Consider the following 25,659-nt stretch of genomic DNA (forward strand, 5'->3'; position numbering starts at 1 on the left):
TTTTATTTATTATCTTTAAATGCAACTGGTTAGTTTTCAATTTATGCATTTGTTAACTGAGAAGATGGTATTTGTAGCTAACTACTGATAAAGCTGTTGGCATCCACCTCATTGACCATACTGCTTTGCTATGTGCTATCATTTATGTTTAAAATACATCCACTCACAAACCCTTTTCCCTTTTAACACATGGAGTCGGGGGTGTCGCTTCAACAGTGTTAATCATCTAGTGCCAAGGTTCACATAGTTCACACTGCTAGGTGGCTAGCCCTGCTGCCACTGTTCTTACATACCATACACTTGCATACCCAGTCACACCTATAGGTAATTTAGAGTGTCTAGTCCACTTACTGCATGTCTTTGGAATGTGGGAAGAAACCACCCAGAGGAAACCCATGATTTGGCTTATTGAATACTAACTATGAGGTCTCCAGCCTGGTAACTTTCATAACTACTTTGGGCCAGGGCTGAAGGCTATAGTGCTGAAGAATAATACCTGTTTTTCCTGGAAATTAATTTTTGTGTGTGCATGCTTGTGTGATTGTGTTTATGTGTGGGTGAGCACTAAAATACACTGATGGTGATGATAAAGGAGTCTGTTGAGCTAGGCCAAAGGCATTGCTTGGTAGGGTGTTCAGTGTGAATGGCAGTGTGCATGGGGAAGACCTATACCTGGTACAGCAATGAATAGTTCCTGTATGGTCTTGAAGCCAAGCTACACTTAGTGAACTGCTTAGTTAGTCACATTTGTGAGCCCTTTTTTAGACTTTAATCTGTGTGGCACCAGTGGTTTGACTCAAGAAATGATAACTCTAGTGGCCAACATATTTAAGAATTTTAGATTAAATTATTTTAAATTTAATGGAGGGCACTAGAATGCGGCAATACCACTAGCCCTTGTCCACTATTTTACATTCCACTTGGTAGAATTCAAACCCCATCTCATCATTAAATCCTCTTTAAAATGATTTTCTCTCCTTTATGCTTGGCCCATATCCTATTATTTGCTTTCTCTAACTATAATGATGCTTTCTAGCTGTACTCCTTATTTCATATTTATCATCTTGGAAATTATAGGACCACTATTTTGTCTTCACATTGGTTGGCAATAGTGGGATTCAAACCCCATCTGACCATCTAGCTCACTTTACATGGGTTTTTAGCTGCTTTATGCTTAACCCGTATCTTTCATGTTGTTTGACAAACTATAATGATGCTTTATAGCTGTACACATTATTATGCATTTATCTTCCTGTTAATCCTAGAAGACTATGGACCATATTCAGAAAACCTTACACTTATCAGCAAAATGTATTATTTGTCCAAATACAAGGAAAAAGGACAAATACAATCCTAACACAAATGAACCAGTTTATTAGGCAGGGGGTGGCATAATTCATAAGTTTTTAAAGCATTAGTGAATCTGACTGTATGATAATAATAACTATATGCTGACCCTTGTGCGCAGCATGCATATAAATGACTGGTGTTATCATGCTACGGTTGCTCTGTGCTGATATACTATATTCTACAACTTAAACCACTCTTACTATCTGTATTTTGGCTGCCTGAATGCTTTACTCTCACCATTCTGGGGGGTTAAAATGACAGAAAGATGGCAACAAGAATAACAAAAATTAGAATGGATCCCTCCAGAGGACAATGAGAGAAAAGCGTAGGGGAATATTTCTTTCTTTCTTTATTTATTTATTTAACTAGGAAAGTCTGACTGGGACACAGCCCATTTTCAACGGAGGCCCAGGGAGAAAAGCATCTTTAGAATAACAAGTTGAAATTAACACATGGACAGGCATTACTAGGGGTACTGGCTTACTAAACCAGATTGCAAAGATGAAATTGAGACAAATCCATGTAGAAAAAAAGAAGAAGGATGAGATGGGCAATAAAATGTAAACAGTTTACATAATGTTAGTTATGCAATGAAGCAGACATTAGTCAAGATGAACTGACATCAACAACATGGAAAATTATATTATTAGAGACAATATCTAGGCATGGTAATCTGAAAATGATATGAATATTGGAGATAATAAAGGATGAAGGCATGAAGAGGTAAATAAGATTGCAAATCAGGAGGGATTGGAAATGATCTGCCTCTTTTCAACGGGCTGATTTCACATCTCTCAAAGTTATGTCACCTGTGTCACTGTGAACTCTGTAGTCCTTTTAGGCTGGATACTCTTTTCTCATGGACACTTCCACTGCTACCTGCTTTGTACTATGAATCACACATCGTGTACAGCATTGCTTGTCACTGGCCAGCTTCTTCTGGCAGCACACATGATATCCAGCTCCTAGTGGGGATTTAAAAACAAAGTGTATGGCCTGAACTAAGATGCAGAGAATTATGGGTTTGGATGTAACATAAAACATTTTATTTATATAATAAATCTAAGTGTAATATCTAATACTTGAAAAGGACAGGATGGGCTTGCTTTCACTTTTTTGGAGATATGGCGTAAGAAGTTAACCCAAAATTCAGTATCACTTCTTTTACATAAAGACAATGCATTTTATAGTAGAGCATATACAGACAGGAAAAGGAAGCATGATGTCATTGCCCAGCTTTATTGAATTTTGTGCAAATGTATTTATTATACAAAAGGATTCTACAATTCCAATTTGCTCCTAAATGACTTGATCAGTAGGATGGGTCTAGCAGAATGTTAATTTTAGCTGTGCAGATGAACAATTTTCTATTAACTCAGGAGGCATCATCCATCCATAAACTTCCTGTGTAGTTAGACTGGGTAGTATGAGCCAAGAAACTTTTTTCAGACTTATCTTCTGATAAGAATAAAAAACTAACACTCTGTCCTTCTCCTATGTAATTTCTAGAAGAATAAATAATATGCATCACCGTCTCTAGTCAAATATTTATCTCTGTCTATATCTTTGGACTTACCACCTTTCATACTTCATCCATCAGCCTTGACAACATTCCATTTTACCTGATTATCAGTGCCAAATATGGCCTTTCTGATCCCCTACTTGATCTCTTTAATCTAATTCTATCCACTGTTATACTCCTGACGCCTGGTAAATAGCTATTGTAATGACATTGCACAAGGGTGGACCAACCACAGACCCTGGTAACTTACACCCCCATTAGTCTCATTAGCATTATATGTAAAGCTATGGAGTGCATTAGCTCAGATCTCATTAATCTGGACATTAAAAATCTCATAACCCTTGGCCCTCATCAGTTTGACTTTGTCAAAGGAAGGTCCTCCCTCATTAATCTCATCACTTACATACCGCATATCTATACCTGTCGAGGCTTTTGACCAACAGGTATTATTGACAGACTTGTAAATCTGAATATAAATCCTTATATCATACAGTGGATAGCTAATTGGTTATCTGACAGTAGCCATGTACAGGTGCCACTTCTGAAGGAAAAAGGGTAACCAGTGATGTACCACAAGGCTCAGTTTTGGGCCCTCTTCTATTTGGCATATATATCTCAGACCTTCAGACCAGCCCTCCTGGCCTATGGTTAACTAAGTTTGCAGACGGCTGCAAACTGTGTGTTGTTTCATCTTCATCTAACTTACAACTGCTCCAATCTGGGTTAGACCATGTTAATAACTGGTGCAAGGACAATGGTCTCAAATTAAATATAAAAATTTAGCATAGTTCATTTTGTTTGACAAAAGAGGTTCACTTGTAAGGGATATAGGCACTCTTGTTTATAATTCTTTATCATTTGACTATGCCTGTGCAATAGTTCAGAAAACCTTTTATCTCGCCCATCTAATTTCCAAAGACATCTTCACTATAGCCAAAGAAGTCCTAATTCATCTTTAATCATTATCCTGTCAGAGTCATTATTGAATATAATGCATTTTGGCATGTATTTGTCTAAATATATCACACAACTTGAGAGTCCTCAGGGATTCATTACTAGAAATATCAGTGGCCTCAATAATCCTAGTTATCAGAAGAGAATGGCAGATGTGTGTCTGTACTCAGTCTCTTACAGACTCCTCTATGGAAATCTATGTCTAGCCTATCGGAAAGATCCAACTATATCTGATTTCCTATTCCTTTGCAGAACTAATGATACCTCAAATAATCGGTTAAAGGAACTGAACCTTTATCCAAAGGTAAATTAGACATGGTGTGATCGAGTTATACCACAACATATCCCTCACCTTTGGAATAAAATTTCCTCTATACGTCAAGAAGAGTCTTACCCTTGCCACCTTCAAGGAAAATTTAGATAACTGCATGGGTAGCCTCAAATTCTCCCAAGGGCTATCTTGTCTTACCCTCCTTGAAGCTAAAGGGAAATTTTGGATTCTTGACAGCAGATTGATACTCATTCTAAATTTTCCAGTTTTATTTATGATGTCACCTGAATCACAGAAAACAATTATGGTTTTAAGAGCCACATTTTCTAGAAATGGGTTACTTGAACAGATCATGTCTGATAACGGATCACAATTTATCTCTGAAAAGCTTGAGCATTTTATGAACAGAAACAACATCAAATACATCAAAAGGGTAACGTGTTATCTGGTTATACCAATGGATTATTTGAGATGGTTCTGTAGACCATGGATAGGCATGGCATTCTACTTCAACATAACGTCAACAATTTCTTAGAACCTAAGACCTCATTTATACCTGTTAAACTTCATGCCTGAAGAGAAGTACAGAGTAAATAGTTTAACTGGATGAAAAAAATGGGCAATAATTTGATGTGGAGCAAGAAATACTTACACAGGACCACAGAAAAACAAAAGACTCAACCTAGATAGATAGCAACCAGTACAGAACCTTTAACTTAAACTGTGAAATAGGTTTATGGATTCTTTGGTAGTGATTAGATATGTGAAAAGCCTAGCCCAATTACCCTATTGCTTGTGAGTGCTGTCTGGTTATGTGACTTGCTCAGAGTCCCACAGTAGGCAAACTGAGGATGAGGCAATCAAAGTATGGACTACAGGAAATAGTTTGTTAACATCTCATATCCTTACTCCTAATGAATATTGAGGCACTACACTGACCAGATACTTAATTTATAAATGCAAACTATACCATCAAAGAGGAACTGACCTGCAAACAGCAACTTGTTTCTTACACTCACCTGTCATTGGAACCCTTGCTCTAAAAGCACCTTGTCTCAGACTTCATTAATCTGGACATTGAAAATCTCTTAACCCTGCACCCTCATCAATTTGACTTTCTCAAATGAAGGTCCTCCCTCATTAATCTCATTAATTTCATACAGCATCTCTATACCAATCAAGGCTTTTGACCTGCAGGTATTACTGACAGACTTGTAAATCTTAATATAAATCTTTATATCATGCAGTGGATGGATAATTGGTTATCTGACAGTACCCATGTTCAGGTGCCACTTCTGAAAGCAAAAGGTAACCAGTGGTGTACCACAAGGCTCAGCTTTAGTTCCTCTCCTATTTGGCACATATTTCTCAGACCTTCAAACTAGCCTGCCAGACCTATGGTTAACTAAGTTTGCAGACGACCATCTCATCTATGCATTTATACTACAACATTTCAGAGATGATATCCACTAAAAAATGGTCCCACTTAAGTAGACATATTTATAGAAGATGTCATTGTACTACAACTGTAAAAAAAATCCAGGTTGCAAAATTAAAAACAAGTACTCAGCTAAAGAGGGGTGGAAATGTAAGGAATTAAGGTAAAGGATTTCCTCCATTAAGTTAAAGGATCTTCTTCTTTACTAAAGAGGAAGTAATATTAAGTCCACTGGCTTTAAATCCTATACTGATGATACCAATTTATATGATATACATGATAGGGGCTAGATTCTCACAGTCTGTAACACTGACCACCAAATAAGATACAGCAAATGCACGCTACTATCCTGGGCATGACCAATACCTGCCACACTCAAATAAGCTTTACCCTGTACAGCTAGATAATAGAATTATAACTGGCTCTTCAGGATATCATCCATCTTGGTTTTAACCCGGTGTCATCAAATGCAATTTTACCAACAGTAACTTGAGACCTAATAAAAATGACTTCTCATTCAAACACAAACAGTGCTTCACATAAGGGGCTATTGATTCCTCCCTGGTGCCATGAACTTTTCTCTGTATTATAAATATACTATTCTACCAGCTAAACCAATTCTGGCAACACTGTGTCAATCACTGTACATTTTATAATGAGTCAGTCATTATATTAAACAATAGTAACTTAAAGTCTAATAGTCTATCTTTAAACAGGGCAGATGCCAGCAGTTACATCAATGCTGTGAGGTTAGCATTATACACTAACACATAATACACCAGACACAAATGTTTGTAACTGAATAAATGAAAACATGTTAATAGAAATTAAGTAGAAAACTAGAAACAGCAATTTAAATATACAAGCCAGTAGCTGATTGTAAAATAGGAAAAGGGGGTTGAGGATGGATGGATGGATGGATTTGAAAGCTAAATGATTCTAGCTGTATCTATACATTTTATTCTTATTGTAGCCTAGATTTTACTAAGTGACTAAAATATTCACTAGCTACAAATTATAGACAGAGTACCACAGTTAGAGCCCCCTTTCTCTGGGATAACAGGTTGTATCATGCCATGATACAACTTTCTCTGCAAGTTAGCAATAGTACTGGCTCACTATTCCCCACATGTTAATGCTTCAATCAAAACAATTTTTCTGTCTCTTAAAGCAGGTTGTTTGGAAAACAAAGTTGGCTCCATTTCACAAGAGGCAATGCAGATTTTGTGGGAAGCAATGAGTGTGAAAACAGTTCTCCTGTATTATAGCCAAATGCATCATTAATAAAAAGGGAAGTTATAAATTTCATACATCTAGTAAAATATATAATTCTCAGCATTTCCACTTTCCACTTCTAGACCATAAACTAGTTTTCTTAAGAAACCCTCAGTAATTGTAGCTTGGGTGATGTGCACATTCCTATAACTGCATCACCCACTTCATTAATCTGGAATGCCTTTTGCATTTGTGGTAACAGATTAACACATTTTTGTCTTTTCTACCCTGGAACATTCTATTCCTTTGATTGTTCTTTGAGTTCCTGTGTCTACAGTATGTTACATCAGTTGAGTACATCATGGCTTAGAAGTGAATATATACCCAAGTGATCTACTACATGTGCTTGATACACATTTGATTGAGGCATATGTCTTCATTGCCACTCACTCATTTTGGCAAGTGCTCTCAAGTCTCACTTACCCATTTCCTGTAATGTTAGCTATCCCTCCCAGAACTGTTACCCTTAACCCAAAAAGCTCCCCTCTAGTTCCTAACCCTAAAGTCCCCCAAACCTCCATAAATCCAAAATTCCCATCCTCCTCCCTATTCCTAAAGTCCATGCTCCACTCCATTCCCCACCCTAAACCTAAAAACACACTCCTGGCTCCCCTTTGCCACTTACCTGGTTCTCGGTAAGTACTTGCTTATATCTGTCTCCTAGCACATGAGCAGATGGTGTGGCAGCTTCATTGTTGAACTCACATTCAAGTTCAAGCATGAGCAGCTGGTCAGATGGATTTACTGTTGTCTAAGTGTCTGGCTGTGAGTTCTTGGTATTCAAGCAGCTGGGGCTTAAGTTGCTGTCAAACACCCCACCCAAATACCTGAAGTACTGCTCAGATTTCCTGAACAGAAGTAGGATATAACTGCTGTGACAGAAATAGCGCATTCATTGAAGTGTCAGACTGAGCCTCAATGAGAAAGTCTACCACAAGACTTGCCTCTCATTCCTCATGTAAGCCACTGAATGTACTGCCTACCACTGAATGTCTTTTTGTGGTAGGATTTCATTACCTTAAAATGGTAAAGTTTGTGTTTTTGCCTCTTTCTTGAAACTCTACCATGTAATTACCATTGCTCACCTGCATTAAAGAGGTAAAAGACAAACCATACAGTACTTGAAATGTATTTTTTAATTACCTTTTACCTCTTCTCTACCCATATGTATTCAGGTCTCACTGTCTGACCATACCAAATCTTTTGTTTCTTTTGTGCTGGTGCAAGGAGATGCTCTTCCAACCTTATGAAGTCCCTAAGTCCTGAATTTTTGCACATATTGCATGGCAAATTATTTTTAGGAATCTCACTCACCCTCCCACTCATCTTGAATTAATTCTAAGGGGGTTCCCCTCACCATGTGACCATAAAGTAGCTCTAATGGTAAACAACCTGTGGATTCTTGAGGCATCTCCTTGAAGGCACATAGAAGATGGACAGTTTTGAGAAAAGTAGTATCCAGTTTTTAGCTGCTTTATTCCAAAGCCCTGCCACAAACAGGTCAGCAGGTCTAACATAAAGTTAGTCCCTCTGGCAGTCAGTATTTTCTATGGAAAAGCCACCCTGATGAAAGATTCTAAAAGAGCATATACCACATTTTTGGCCTCAATGAGGTTAAAGCTGTCACTATAAGATACCTAATAGCATCATTCAGTACCACCACCAAGATATAGCCTGTGGCACTTGAGGCAATAACAGGGTCACAATATATGTGGCTATGTTCTAAAACAGTTATTTAGTAACAGGTAAAAGTAGCAAAGCAGCCTTAGCTTTGAGTCTTGCTTTGATAACCAGGAAATGGCTACAGACTGCTGGGTGAAAGATCAGCTCTGATAGAGTTTTTAGTTGAGACAACTACAGAAGCAGCTGTTAGAAAGGAATAATTAGTAGGGCAAACAAAATATATTGCATGTAACTATAAGAATCAAGGCCATATAAAGTATATATTGCACGGTAACTATAAGAATCAATCAGAGGAGTATAGAAAAGATTGGGAAGACATCTATAATGCTCCCAAGTATCTAACAAGTCCAGCTGGTTTATGATTTTTGCTCAGAAGTGTTTGCAAATATATTTTATACCTCTGGCAGACTTCAGAAAAATTTTCCTGAGGCTGATAGCAAATGCTACACATGTGATGAGAAAAGGAGAGATAATTGGGAGCATGTCTTTTTGGGTATGTAATGAGTTGGCATATTTTAAAAATGCCCTACAAGGTATATTGTCAATAATGCTGGGGAATCAAATTGTTGTAACTAAGGGAATTATTATTTTGAGTTGGGACAAAAGGTTCTGAATTGCCTAGACATAGTAAGGCCTTACTAAGTTTTGTTATTGACTACCAACACAGCAACAAGTTGAAAATAAAAATCAAAATCTAATTTTAAAGGAGATAAAAGAACTGAAGGTTGGATCTTTAGAAAAGGAAAGAGCAAATTACATAAGAGTTTGTAGAAATCTCTGGGAACAATATCTGCAGAATAATGCTCAGGAGGAAGAGAAAGGTTTAAGGGGAAGCAAGAACTGACCAATTTATGTAATGCAGGAATGAATGATAATTGTAAAAATGGAATGTGTATACTGCATGAAAACAAAAATGTTACTACAATTTGTTTTCTTTTCTATTAATATACATGTATCTGTGTCAGTGTTCTAGCTGTGATTTAATAAAGATATTTATAAAAAATGTTATTACTTACAATTCTTACTGTACCCTGTCATGTGTTTTCCACATCTGGTGAAATAACACTTTTGCATAACTCTCTTTTTTGCATAATTAAGCCCAGATCTTTTTATACAGCCAAACATTTCCTGAGAAACCACATCAGGGAGGTTGCAGCCAATTCCCTTCTAGTGCCAAACTCCTGTAAGTGTCACAACAATGTTTGCCATCTCCACTTTTCAACATGATTCAAACTTGAACAGTGCAGCAACAAAATCGGTACATTTGTTCACAACCTCCCAAACTGAGCACATCCCTGCCCACCACAAGATACCTTTAACTGACTTGAACTCCCTTGCTAGATTTCCTTCTGTCAGTTAGTCATAGCATATAAGTTGGTATATCAAATATCTAAAACGTAATCTCTGTCTAACTCATTCAATAACAGTCGACAAATAAAAACCTACATGCCAAAGAACTCAGTCTGCTCAAGCCCCAAAAATCTGAAAACTCTCATAGGGGATCTCTTTATTCTTCGTATCTCTAAACTTTTGAACAACCTTCAAAGTTCAGTCAGACTCATAAATAATGCACAACCCTTTAAAACAACATTGAAAAAACACTTAAAGAAATGAAGACTATGCAACTGCAGAGTATCTATAAGCTAATTTCCACATCTGACCACCATTTCCCTCCCCGTCACTAACTGCACTGCCATCACACTTTCATTGTGATAACCCCCACCTTGCTTCTTCTACCCCATACATATCACATCACCACAGCTGACTTTGTTTCCTTCTACTCAAGTCCTTCCATAACATCTCCCCTAACATTTACCCTTCCTGTGTTGTTTACTCCCTTACTACCCCATAATATACATCTCTGCCACCTTCTTCCTTTCTATTTTCAGCCTCTTACTCTCCTAATCTCATATTCACTTGACCTTATTGACTGTCTCCCTTATTTTCCCTTATTTTCTAAAATCTAGCAAAGTTGCTGACATTAATATAGTCAAGCTGTTATGTCAGGCACTTTCAGAAGATGTCCAGCACCTTGTTGTTATTAATGTAATTTTTTTCCTGAATTAACTACTACTGGATGGGTAGTCACTGCCTGGGTCTCTTCCCCGATACCTTTCTCATGTGCTTGTCTTACATGTCTGACTGCACATAACCACATCTGCATAAGGTACTATATCAAATAGAGTTATGCCTCATTGGGCATCTGCCAAGATGTCATCAAAAACTGCCAGCTGCCAGTCTCCTTGTCACTTTTCTAGGTCCAAATAAACCATAGCACCTTGACAATAGCCATACAGTATAGTGGAGGAAGGCTTAATACAGCTGTTTAAACTTGCATCAGGTTTGTGTTTTATTGCTGAATTTTTTGCAAACAATGTAGTCAAGAAAGTGATGAAACATGACATTTTTGGATCTTCCTTCCTTCCTACTGTATAGTATATGGGATGACTGGATAAAGGAAAAAGTAAAGGAAATAAGGCAGGAAATGGCAGACCTGAGTGAGGTGCATAATGATGTCCACAGAGACTGAATTATACAATGAATTAATTATTATAAAAGAATGAATAAAGACAGAGTATTCTTTTAAATGTTTTTCCTTCTTATTGTCCTTCCTCACTCCCTTCTATCTTAACTGATAGGATCTCTGCCCACTGGCACAGGAGCAGGGTGTCCACCTTTAACACTGGCACTTGAAGATTGAATAATGACCTGGGAAGTTAGAGAGTGTCTGTGGTGGAGAAGGCTTGAATGACAGATGGTCATCTCACTTTTCCTGAGACAATGGTCTGGACTTTTGCAAAACAATGTTGCTCTCTGGAGAATAGTGCTTCATAAACATGCATGAGAACAGAAAGAAGGGTGGAACTCCATAACTCAGGGGTAGAAATGTAAGGGCATGTGCCTATGACATTACATGCCCTCTCACTGTAAGTGCAGGGCATATATAAAACATTCCAGCAGTTAGGAGTGGATGACACAGGTTTGGTATACCTCTGTCTCCTGTCCCACCAGCCAAGTGCAGATGGCCATCCTGGCCAATAAGACCAAAAAAAAGATCTCTGCCTTCTGTAGTTCATTACACTCCATTATATTGTATCCAGCAGCAAATGTTCCTGTCACCTCTTGAAGGCTGAAGTTTTGCTTTGTCATTTTGTATAACTGTGTCATATAGTGCTACATTCCATTTGTGTGATCCAAGATCCACAAGGCCATTTTAAACCAGCAGCTTCTTTCCTATTATGCACAAAAACTAGGAGCTAACCACTGTTTTTATGTAACATTATATGTCTGCAGTAGACATCTAATACAACTGGGAGGCTTAGGAAAAGTTAGGAAATGGTTTAAAATCAGTACTGTGTTAAAAGATTGGCTGCAAGCTAAGCTTGTGTTTTGAGGTTGAGAAACCGCAGACTGTTTGTCTGTGTCCTTTCACATCCCTTTGTTTTTTACTTTGTCACTTGTTAACTGACCAAATGGAAAGAATGATAAAGGATGGTTTTCAGCCATAGCCTGGGTAATGGCAAACAGTGTCCTATCAAGTAAATATACATTTTAATCTATACAACATACATTACTGAAGAAATGATGGTACATGGACAGCCATTAGGAATGAAGCACATAGTAAAAATATCAGTGGCTGACTGTTGTCTTACTCCAAAATATACCTTATTTTCAGTAGTGGAAATGTTTACAAATAAAGAACTTAATTGTAAGGGCAAATCAATATTTTATTAAGGTTTTCAGTACCTACTGCAGGTATTACGGTGGATTTGGCTTCCAGAGCAGCTTGCATGTTTCCAACCCTGATATGAGCTATAAGAGATGTCACCCCCACGTGGAACAGAACTACCTGAAAATAAAGATTAATAACATGACAAAAATAAAACATTACACACCGCAATGAATAAAAAGCATAGTGAAGCATTTAAACTCTAAACAAGCAATCCAAACACCAAGAAATACACAGTAGAAAAAAACTAATTCTTGGAGGCACTGCTCGGGACCAAAGGGCCAGCTAAATAAATCACAACACCACCTGAAATATTTGTATTCATTGATCTGTACTATGAATTCATATCTTATTGAAATCTTTAGTAAAATAAGAAACTTTGGACTCAGCACGACAATAAAGTAAAAACAGGAATTTATTTGGTAAGCGCTTTCGCGTACCCTTGAGTACGCTTCCTCAGACCATAAAACAGTGACAGAACTGTGTCCTTTTATATAGCAGCAACAGAAACAATAATTGAAACAATAAACTTAATGAGCAAACAATTAAACAATTAAACAATTGATTAAAGTTAAGTAAAAAGCTAGCTTAAAAGTGCAATAGAATTCAGAGACAAATATTCATCAGCAGTATAAAAAAACACAGCTATAAAAGCAGCATAAAAAACTAGTAATGCTGACAAAATATCTATATACATTGTGAAATAACCTAATTACTATAAATTCATATTAGCACCTCAAAACATTTATTTTAACCTAAAAATGCATATAAGGAAAGCCTATATGAAAATAAATATAAATATAAATTCAATACATAAAGATGTAGAAAGTAAAGAATTTTTATGTAGAAAATTTGAATATACAAAAATTGCCTGTATAGAGAGAGGAGGTACCATGTTTCAACATATATAATGGAGTTGGAACAAACCAAAGATAAGAACATACATAAAAATAAAAATACAAATGAACTAAACATTTAGATAAAAAATACATTTACAATTACTTAGATGAACCTAAATGGAGCTGTAAACCTGAGAGCCAGACCAAAGGTAACCAGTAGAAGGGAATACCCTTATATGAAAAAAATACTAATAGGATCGTGCAGTAAAAATATTCTGCATAGAACTCATCTACGTGTATTGAGGTAAGGTTTTATGGAGACATAAAGGTTTAAACCTGGAGGATAATGCCCTTTTAACCTCAAAATCCATTTTAATTCCTTTAATTCCAACAAATTCTGGTAGTCTCCCCCTCTGATGTTAGGTTCAACAATTTCTAACACCCTGAAGACAAAAGAGTGACTTGAAAAACATTGCACATGTTTAGCCAAGGCATTAAGTTCATTCAGTTTCTTTATATCGTAGGTATGGTTGTAAATCCTATTCTTTAGCTTAGTCAACTGTTGGATCTTGTTTTGTGCCACAACGTGTTTGCTTTTGGGGGGTGCCTATACCTACAGACTTCAGGGGTAGCTATGGGTACCCCCTGTGCAAACACGTATGCAAACTTAGTTATGTACAAATGGGAGAAGGATCATGTCTTCACCCATCCTTTCTTTAAGAAAGTCATAGCATATTACCGTTTTGTAGATGATATCCTATTGATTTGGGAAGGGTCCACAGAAGAGTTCTCTGTTTTTAAGAGTTATCTTGAAACCACCACTTCCTTTCTAAAATTCACAGCACAGACTTCATTTGATTCTGTGAACTTTTTGGATGTAACCCTGGATATAAGGAATGGTTGCTTAAACTCTACTCTGTTTAGAAAGACCTGTTGGAGGAATACTATACTACGCTACGATAGTATGCACCCACGCCATGTATTTAAGGGTATTGTCAAAAGCCAGTTCATCAGGCTCCTGAAAATTTGCAAAGATCCAACAGACTTGTCTCTAGAGGCAGATAAACTGGAACACTTGCTACTAGATAGACAGTATGATGCCAATTTAGTAAGAAGTTTTAAGTTACAATTGCTTAATGACGTAGAGACACCAGCATGCATTACACGTGATCACCCTCATATAAGAAGCACCAAGAATGCTTTCCTCTCCTCTGAAAGGTTAAGCTTCGTCACTACTTATACTAATGATAGCAGTAACGTCAGAGAGATAATAAATAACAATTGGAAGGTGCTTATGACAGACTCTTTTACACAACAACTGGTAGGAAATGCTCCTCATTTTACATATAGGAACAACAAAAACCTCAAAAGATTGCTTTGTGATAAGCAAACTTCCACCAAATCGCAATCTAATGCAGCATTAGGTACTTTCCCTTGCAAACATTGCAGCTACTGTAGGTTCATTACTAAAGAACAGATTTTTGTACACCCAGTTATAAAGTATACCTTCAAACCCAGGTTTTCAGCTACCTGTGATAGCTCAGGATTAGTTTATTTAGCTACGTGTGTAGATTGCCCTGCATTTTATATAGGCCTCACGAAACGTAAGCTAAAGAATAGGATTTACAACCATACCTACGATATAAAGAAACTGAATGAACTTAATGCCTTGGCTAAACATGTGCAATGTTTTTCAAGTCACTCTTTTGTCTTCAGGGTGTTAGAAATTGTTGAACCTAACATCAGAGGGGGAGACTACCAGAATTTGTTGGAATTAAAGGAATTAAAATGGATTTTGAGGTTAAAAGGGCATTATCCTCCAGGTTTAAACCTTTTTGTCTCCATAAAACCTTACCTCAATACACGTAGATGAGTTCTATGCAGAATATTTTTACTGCACGATCCTATTAGTATTTTTTTTCATATAAGGGTATTCCCTTCTACTGGTTACCTTTGGTCTGGCTCTCAGGTTTACAGCTCCATTTAGGTTCATCTAAGTAATTGTAAATGTATTTTTTATCTAAATGTTTAGTTCATTTGTATTTTTATTTTTATGTATGTTCTTATCTTTGGTTTGTTCCAACTCCATTATATATGTTGAAACATGGTACCTCCTCTCTCTATACAGGCAATTTTTGTATATTCAAATTTTCTACATAAAAATTCTTTACTTTCTACATCTTTATGTATTGAATTTATATTTATATTTGTTTTCATATAGGCTTTCCTTATATGCATTTTTAGGTTAAAATAAATGTTTTGAGGTGCTAATATGAATTTATAGTAATTAGGTTATTTCACAATGTATATAGATATTTTGTCAGCATTACTAGTTTTTTATGCTGCTTTTATAGCTGTGTTTTTTTATACTGCTGATGAATATTTGTCTCTGAATTCTATTGCACTTTTAAGCTAGCTTTTTACTTAACTTTAATCAATTGTTTAATTGTTTAATTGTTTGCTCATTAAGTTTATTGTTTCAATTATTGTTTCTGTTGCTGCTATATAAAAGGACACAGTTCTGTCACTGTTTTATGGTCTGAGGAAGCGTACTCAAGGGTACGCGAAAGCGCTTACCAAATAAATTCCTGTTTTTACTTTATTGTCGTGCTGAGTCCAAAGTTTCTTATTTTACTATACATTTATTTGTTTAACTAAGGACTCTGTTGTCTTGGTGGTCTATCGTTTTGCTTTACTTATTGAAATCTTACAGGCTGGTGAGCTTTGAACATATTTCTTCAAGTTAATGAGAGCATCTGACAACAGTAATACATGGAAAAGAAATAGTTAACAGGAGCCAAAGCTGCTGGTGACAGTGAAGTGTGTATGTTGTAGTCAAATGTCTTGTCAATGATCTCTGATACAAATGGAAGTTGCAGAACATAACAGATTACCTATAGCACTCAAGTGTTTAACAGGGTGCTGTCCCTTTGTGGTGACATCTAGTAATAAAGCTGACCTTGTCAACAAAGTGCATGTGATCACTAAAGTCATATGATAACATAAAAAATGCTAAATACTTTGATGACATTTGAATGCCATATATTATTTTTATAGTAACAAAGAACACAAGATGATAGCATCTATAAATGACAAGGTATACTTTAACATTTTTTCTAGCATTTTGTGTTGTCAAATGTATTTGTGGATTTCCAATACAGTACAGTATTACAGCTTATGCCCATTGCATGTTTTCAGCAAGTGATAAAAACAGCCATGACTAAACAAATAAAGTATTAAATGCAGGCATGTGGCATAAATATTGCATTATGATGGTAAAAATGTTTTTTCCAGCTGCAGCATTTACAATTCATATGTTGTATGGTGAACATATGCTAGCTTTGTGGCTGTGTGTTTAATGTTAATGGGTGTATTTCCAGTAGTTTTATGTCTGCAAGTTTACATGAACAGGTAAGTATCAAGTCACAGTAACAAAGTCAAGTAAAAGCAGTATCCTGGGATGATCACACTGATAACTTACAACATCAGGTCTCACAGTGCCATAAACCTAAAATGTCAAACCTTGGTAAGGGTATGAGTCCAGGAACGAATGCTAGCATAGGTCCTGGATATACACAGGTACCATCAGTTTGAAATTGTGGGACCCATTGTGGCATGTCATGTGTGATCCTACTTGAATATTGCTTCTTGATTATACAGTCCAGATAATTCAATAGTAAATGACATGTAAATACACTCCTGTAAGAAAAACGTACACTTTGGTTGATGCTGCTTCAGTCACCCTAACCTGTACTGTCTTGTTTCAGGGGCACTTATGTACCCCATCCATTGACTTATATTTCACAGCTGTTCAAAGTAAAGATTTGCATGATGTTACTGGCATCTGCTCCCTTGAGTAGTTCTTATATCTCCCCTCCCCTCTTATTTTTGCTATTAACCTCTTCCTTTCCTCCTCCTTTCCTGCTGCCGTAGTGCTGTCCCTTGCAACTTTCCTCTCACAAATCAGTTAGACCACAACATATCTCCCACATTTTCCCTGCTTTGCTGCATATATACATGCAATATGAAGTATTTGCTTGTACCTGAACTTTCGCACTCCCATGATTGTTTTAGTAACTCTCCACTGTGTGCATTCTAGCTATCCTAATGGCGTTCATTGGTAGACAACCAAAAGATATGCAGTTACTACTTCCCTAACCTTTATTTACTCAATTATGTCTCATAATTCTTTGTATGAGATGACTCAGCCCAAACCACTTTTGCCATGACCAGATACAGGGATTACTTTAATCAGGTGACCCATTAAGTGGCCAACAGCAAATATATTTGTCTGTTTGTTTGTATAGACTGGGGAGTCCCAGATGGACACTGTCCTTTCATAGCGGAGGTCTAGAGAGAAAACCTCAAAGAATAAGGCAATGCAACAAATGAATACAGTCAAAAATGTAAATGGTGGAGTTATAAAAATCAGCAAATTATTATATGAAAAGAAAAAGAGTAACAAACCCTTCAAACATTACCCAACTCAAAACAAACACCGTCTAAGAAGAGTTCACTGAAACAAAGGAAACAAAGCTTCATTCAAATTCAAACTTACTATCTCGACAGGTGGCAATGATCAGGACATCTCCTGGTGCTTCATTTGGTCTCTTTTCAGTATGATATAATGTATTGTTACTGTTTTAAGTTAAAGATGTTTTTTCAAGGTAAGTTCTACATTAACAGTGTATTAAAGTATTTTAGACATTTTCATGAGACTATATTGTTATAAATGAAGTAATTAAATCAAAAGGTGCTTCAACAAAGTATTAGTTTAAGGGTGTGCAGACTTATGCAACCATCTTATTGTACATTTTTTATTTTTTATATTTTTCCCCTAACAGATTTGTTTTTCAATTGAATTGTGCATGTTATAGGTCACATTAAAGGTGGGAAAAGTTCTGAAATGATTTATTGTTGTCTCATTTTTTACATTACAAACAATTGACATTTTAACAAGGGTGTGTAAACTTTTTATATCCACTGTATACTGAGTTGGTTAGGTAATTTGGTGACCTTCACCTAATTTTGTTTTCTTGTTTCTTGCTCTTAGTTCACATACTTAGTCTTTTCATAAGTCAAGAGTTAAAGAAGAACACTTATTATTCCAAAATATGCATTTAATGAGAATACTTTAATAGAATATTTTGTTAATATTTTCTCAACCTACAGCAATGCTAATTATTCAACTTCAATTAAACAACCATTTAGAATTTTTTTAAATTTTCAAGGTAGAAGGACAACGAATGATTTATGTCTTATTTAATCATTCTATGACACGGTTTTCTTTTTATGCCCTTGAATATTAGTAATTTTGTATTTGATTACTAAAATATGTTATCATTGTGATCAATAAGTACTTTTAATACCAAATTTGCAATATAACTAATTGTTATGCTTCTCAACATATTATACCACACTTAATTTTAGTTCTTTTGATTATTTAGGGTGGTATAATACTTGGATTTTCTACTACAGTTTATTGCAACAGTTTGCCTTGAAACATGCTGCATGAATATTTTGTTCTCTTTTTTATAAATGCTGTGGTATATAATATAATAAAATGTAATATAATATAATATAAAAGTCATTTGATAAATGATTACTATAGTATCCTTTGGACTCAAATTTTCAAGTATAGTTGATGAGTTCATTACCTTTTATAGTAGTTTGAATAACTGCTGTTTTTGGATGGGTGGTTGATTTGGGTAGCAAATGCTGCTCAAGTTAGGAGTTTGTAACTCCAGGAAGGGGTTGGGTAAATATAATATTACAAATTCCTTTTATTTTCATTATTCATATCCTCTGTTGATGTCTACTGTACTTACAGTTTTAAATTTCATTAACCATTGGATCTCAATAGATTTATTACTTCTTAATACTTCCTTTGTTGCTGATGGAGGGAACTTCATTTTATATACACAAAAAATATTAATAGTCAGTCTCAACTTAAATCTTCTGAGTAACCAATATGTTCCTTTTAAAATGTATTTCCATCAATATTAATGACTTAAATAATCCTTGTAAGAGGGGAAGTTTACTTCAATATTTAAAATGTCATAAATCTCATTTAGTCTTTCTACAAGAAACCCACCTCTTAAAAGAAGATATAGCTAAATTTAATACTAGATCTTGCACTGTATTATCTCATTCAGGTCATTCTCAAAAAAAAGAGGAGTAGTTATTTTATGGAATAATACTTTACCTCTTCCCAGGATTATTGACATTTATAAAGATGATAAAGGAATGTTTTACTCTGTTACAATAGAACTGAATGGACAATTATTTACACTTATATATTTATTGGGTACCAGGAATTGGGGTTAACACAGTGAAACAACACTTAAACCAAATTGTACATCTATCTAAACGTAATATTATTATAGCAGGGGATTTCAATTGCATTTAACTGATAGTGATACCAAGGCTTCTGGTAAAAGGAGTATTCTATCTCTAACTAAACATCTGAGAGATTTTATAGACTCACATCATCTGAAACATATTAATAATTTTACTGAACCAGGCTCACTTTTTTCCACATTCTTCTCTCACAGACATGGTACTTATTTCAGAATTGATAGAGTGCTCATTTCAAATAAGTTGATAGATAGTTTAGGTAAAACAAATGTAATTTACTGCCCCCTATCAGACCATAATGCTATAACATTTCACTTAATAATTAACTCAAAGTTTAATGCTCAAATTAGAAGTATCCCTGCTTATATAGTGAAACTAAAAGATTTTAAACAATTTTCACTTTTGAAACTCAAAATTTTATTATTATTACCACCACAGCCACACCATATATATATATATATATATATATAATGAATTAAAAGCTTATTTATATGGAAGAATCAACTGGTACTATAAGAAAAAAAGAAATGGGACAAAGATCTAGATGAGATACAACTGAAACTTGACAAGTTAAAACTAGTATGACAGCTAAAAAAAAAAAGAAGGAAGAAGATATTAATGCATTAAATAATGAATATTTTGAAATATTAAATAACAGAACTATGATTAGTCTAGAGAAATTTAAATGTATAAACGTTTCAGTCAATCCTAAGCCTCTAAATAATTTGGCCAATAAAACCAAAATAATTAGTAAACTTATATCAATGAAATGTTCTCTCCTAAAAAAAAAAGAAGAATGTTTCTGACTTACATAACATGCTAATAGAATTTAGAGAATGTTTTCATAAAATTAACCAGAAATCAAATGTTTTATATTATAAAGAAGAAACGAGCCTTTATCAAAACTATACTAAAAGTATATTATCAAAACTACAAGTCGAATCTTTAGATAAACCTATTTCATTTATTGAAGTCCAATATCAAATTAATAAATGAAAACAAAACAAAGCCCCTGGTAATGATGGAATCATCCCTGAAATCTATAAAATAATGCCCAAAGAAGCTTTAAGCTTATTACATAAAGTTGTCTCAAGCTCTTAAGATAACATGACTAGTCCACCTTCTTGGAAATATATTCTCATATCTCATGTACTAAACTCTAAAAAGGATCCTTCTAAATGTTCCTCATATAGACCAATTTCTCTATTAAATATTGATTATAAAATGTTCATATCCATTTATCTAGAAATATTAGTGATATTTCTGCCATGTCTGGTGGATGAAGATCAAACAGGTTTTACTGTAAACAGAAATGCATATGATAACATAAAAAGAATTGTAACTTTAATAGATTCTTCTAAAAATCTTAAAGAAAACTTAATACTATACTAATTAGTCTTGATATAAACAGTGCTTTTGATTCTGTTAATTGGGATTATCTATTCTTGATCATGGAAGAATTAAATTTCTCTAATAATTACATTCACCTTATCTCACATCTTTATAAAGGTGGTCAATGCATATATTAAAATAGGCACTCACACCTCGCAAAATATACAAATTCTCAAAGGGACCAAACAAGGTTGCCCTCTATCCCCCCTGCTCTTCACCTTAGTAATGGAACCATGGGCCAGTTTAATAAGCATGGAACAAGATATTGAGGGTTTCAATTTAAATCCTAATGTGATTCCAGAAATTCAGTTATTCGCTGATGATATTCTCCTCACCTTGAAGGGAATTAATGCTTCCATTTCTGCTATTTTTGAAACCTATGGAAATTTTTCAAAGGAAGTCAGGTTTAATTTTTAATAACAATAAAACAAATATACTTCCTATTTACTCTAATAACTATAAATTAGATAAGAAATTGACCAAATATTTTGTTCAAGCAGAACAAATAGCATATCTAGGAATAGTAAGAAATGAGATAATTCCACAGTAAAAGACCACCGACCAACGAAGTATACTGAAAACTGTCTTTAATAGACGTGAGAAAGATGAAAAAACGAACAGCAACCCAAATAAAATCGAGTGCTTTTGCCTGGTTAATACCAGGCTTTATCAAGATGCTCAATGATAATATTAGCATTAGTAGTGTGCAAAAAATTAGAAGGGCTAGATTATAGCAACAATGTTTTTATATATGCATATTTGCACAATATTACAGTTTACTGCATTACAGTTATTGCATATGTAATTATTAATTATTAATAATTTATTATTGTTACAAGCTGTATTTATTCTGCACTTGCACTTTATGGTATATGTGAACGTGAGTTAGTTTTTCACAGGAATATTTAAGATGCTTTATTTTGAGTATGAATTTTAAGGTTTTTTAATAATATTTTAATAATTATACCTTATTAGTACATGAACATAAATTACTTTCAGTTATATGCATTTTAATATATTGTATGTTGCAGATATTGTTCGTATACTAGGTTTTAGTATAAGCTTTTTACTTCAAGATACCTTTAAGAATGTAATTGATTAAATCTGTTGTTCCAATTAATTGCAGGTCAGGTGATCAGCAAATGACTATATAAAGCATTGGGTTTTCTTAACATGCATCTTGATAAAGCCTGGTATTAACCAGGCGAAAGCGCTCGATTTTATTTGGATTGCTGTTCGTTTTTTCATCTTTGTCACGTCTGTTAAAGACAGTTTTCAGTATACTTCGTTGGTCGGTGGTCTTTTACTGTGGACTTATCTCATTTCTTGGTTTTATATCTAGGAATAGTATTAACTAAAACATTAAAGATATAATACATCTTAATTATAGTAAAAGTTTAGATTCTATAAAAAATCATATATATAAATGGAAAGCAACTTTCCTTTACAATGGAGGAGACTCTCAATTATCAAAATGATAATACTACCAAAAATGTTATAAATTGTACAATCATTATCTTTACCTCCCCCTAAATCACTAATAATGGATTTTAATTCATTGATATTAATGTTCTTATGGTTTCCAAATAAACCCAGAATGGTATTAGCTCATCATCTGAGAGATTGGCCTAATGGTGGAATAGGTTTACCAGATCTTGATTTATATTTAATTTGATCTGTAGTTAATCTATTTTTATTAATGGACACATATTATACAGCTAAATGGAAAAACATTTTTAGAGATATTGTCTTCTGATCCATGTAATATTTCAAATTCTCATAAATTATTAACAGTAAATAATTCATTAATATAGTTGTTAATGGATTTTCTCACTACATATAATCCTCAAACATATAGATCAAACTATATATCACATCTTCTAAACAATTTTAGAAATCTCATTTACAAAACCCCAGCCTATAAAGCCTGTTTTTTTCATTCTTTCTCCTATCACTTTTACACAGGGAATTCAGCCCTCCTCTGACCTGCAAAAATGATGTTTGTTTAAGGATAATAATTTACGATATTGGTTTCAGATGCTGACAAATGATGAATTGAAATCTGTAGATTATTTAATGTTGAATTTGAATTAAATATTTTTTTTTTACTGGAAATACAAGCCTGCAGACAGTTCATTTTAAATAAATTAGACTTAATATCACCAATTATAAAAAAGTCTGCCCCTATATTACTCAGCTATTTGGTTTTATCTATACAACATAAATTTCTTAATAAAGGCAAACTCTCACAAATATATAAAATTATTAGAAAAGAAACAAAAAGTAATTAAGAGAATTACTGGAATTATTTCTCTAGAGTTCATAATTTACCTAATGATCAAGATAAGAAAATAATATTAGAATCTTCCAAATTAACTACTTCATCACTTAAATGGAGATTGTTTGCCTGGAAATTTATGTACAGATCATTTTTAACTCCTTATATAATGGACAAAATTAATAAGAGAGATAATTTATGCTGGAGATGTAAAATAGAAACAAAGGGTAACTGGTCCCATATGCTTTTTAACTGCATAGTCCTAAAAAATTATTAGGACAACATTAACACCTTTCTTCAGATAATTTTTCCCCATCTGAATTTCTGGTTCTATTTAATATACCAGTACCTGTCTGTGTAAAAAAATAAATAAATATCCCCTGGTTTGGTCTTTTCTAGCTGTTGCTAGAAAAGTTATAACAAGAAACCTTGAAGTATGTCATTTGGAATTATTGACCATTAAAATGAGATCTATCAGAAACACTTTTTCATCTAACGTGGAATAAGTTAAAAGTTTTATTAGATAAAGAGTTTGTTTATTCATAAAATCATCTTTTGTACATTAGGGTTTAATGTAGTTTTGAATTGTAGACATCTTTGTAAATTCTTTAGTTATGTTTTGTTTTAGGGTTGAATTTCTGTAAAACATTCTATGTATCTGTTTGCTTGTACTTGAAAATCAATAAATTTGTTTTCAAAAAAATCTGTTGATACATGATTTGATTATAGGTTTCATGAGCCTGGTTTAGCTTTCAACAAACTTTGTACTCTTTTGAGTTTTATATTACTTAACATTGAACATATATAGACAAGCATGAGCATTTAAAAAATAGCGCTGCCCATCATGTGGGAATGCACAGAAAAGGTAAAAGCAAGCTGTGATCTACATGAACTACATAGTGAACTGGCACCTCACCTGTGTGCCCTGTTCAACCACAACCTCACCTCAGGCTTTGTCCCTACCAAATGGTGCACTGCTACAGTCATCCCACTCCACAAATGAGTTGTGACTACAGGCCCAAGAATTATTAGCTTGACGGGTCTGATATGCAAAGCTATGGAATGCATCATCATGGACCTAATAAACAAGGATATAGGAAATCTCCAAACTCTGGATCCCACACAGTTTGGTTTTGTGAAGGGTAGATCATGCCTGCTCAACTTGGTCAACTTCTTTGAGTCAGTCACCAGTGCTATGCATGAAGGCAAGGTGGTTCATACAGCCTACATTGATCCGGCCAAGGCCTTTGATACCATTTCCCACTCAGGAATCAAAGAAAAACTCACTAAGCTAGGCATCATCCTCTATATCACTAAGTGGGTTGCAAACTGGCTCACAGATAGAACCTAGAGTGTGAAAGTAGCTGACTCCAAGTCAGACTGCTGACCAGTCACGAGTGGAGTCCCATAGGGTTCAGTCCTGGGTCCTCTGCTGTTTGGTATCTACTTCTCTGAAGTCCAGGCCAACATGAAAGGACTCTGGCTGACAAAGTTCACAGACGATTGCAAGTTGGGAGCTATTATTAACTCCCCAAGTGATGTTGACATCTTACAGAAAGACCTCAATGACACCAATGACTGGTGTCAGAACTACGGCCTTTAGCTCAATGCCAAAAAATGTGTCATCATCCCCCTTGGGAAAAACCTGGTTCCCTTGAATTACCACACCGATGGTAGTCCACTGAACACAGAAGGCGTTATAAGAGATCTAGTAACACAGGTTGACAGCAACCTCTCTTTTGACCACCACATTGCCAGTGTGGTCAGAAAGTCCTTTTATGTGGCACATCTCATTACTAAGGGTTTTGTATCCAGGAAGAAAGTGGTCATTGTCTCCCTCTACTCTTTCTTCATTAGGCCAATCATAGAGTACAATGCCCCATTTGGCATGTACCTCATTAGACACATGCAACTAGTGGAAAGGCCGCAAAAGTACCTCACAAAGAAGATCTTAGGCCTTAAACACCTGTCCTATATGGACAGATTCAAAAAACTCCAACTATTCTCTGTCTCATATCGCCTACTTAGAGGTGATCTCTGCTTGACTTACAAAGCCATGTCTGACCCAGCTCTATTAGAAGTGCTACATCTAAAGAAATCCCAATCCCTCCGCACCACATGTTCTAGAGACCTCAACCTAATTATCACAATGAACAAAAAATGCTGGAGGGACAGGTTCATAACCCAGAGACTGCTCATGCTATGGAATAGACTACCTATACATGTCAAGCAGAGCACCTCACTGGCCCTCTTCAACAGTAATCTTAATGAGTGGATGGGAAATAAAAAATTTACCCCGGGGATCACTCTAGTTGCTCTACTCAACAGAGGCACTGGGAACTAAGGTCAGGTGGCATGATGCCAGGGTAATCCTATGGGCTAGGCATTTAAAGGCCCCAGGGCCATTAGCCTAGTACACACCTATGAACCAATTAAGGAGTCTCAAGCAGAAATGTCCAGAAGTGGGAGAGGAAGTACTACCTGAATGCAGGTAGAGGTGACATGCACAGAAGGAGGATAATCACTCGTTATCTGAAAATATCACATAGTGGGTGAGCTAGTAAGTATGG

General features: G+C 35.1%; 1 protein-coding gene across 1 annotated transcript in view; it reads right to left on the bottom strand.

Moving 5' to 3' along the window:
* Window positions 1-25,659, bottom strand: part of LOC122792777 (atrial natriuretic peptide receptor 1-like) — a 1,260,614-nt gene that overhangs the window by 867,117 nt on the left and 367,838 nt on the right. Inside the window, exon 8 of the mRNA XM_044060347.1 lies at window positions 12,241-12,343. Coding sequence (XP_043916282.1) covers window positions 12,241-12,343 — 103 coding nt within the window. The remainder of the gene's footprint in view (window positions 1-12,240; window positions 12,344-25,659) is intronic.

Source organism: Protopterus annectens, chromosome 2.part0, assembly GCF_019279795.1.
Source record: "Protopterus annectens isolate FY-2018-M chromosome 2.part0, PAN1.0, whole genome shotgun sequence".
Classification (NCBI taxonomy): domain Eukaryota; kingdom Metazoa; phylum Chordata; order Ceratodontiformes; family Protopteridae; genus Protopterus; species Protopterus annectens.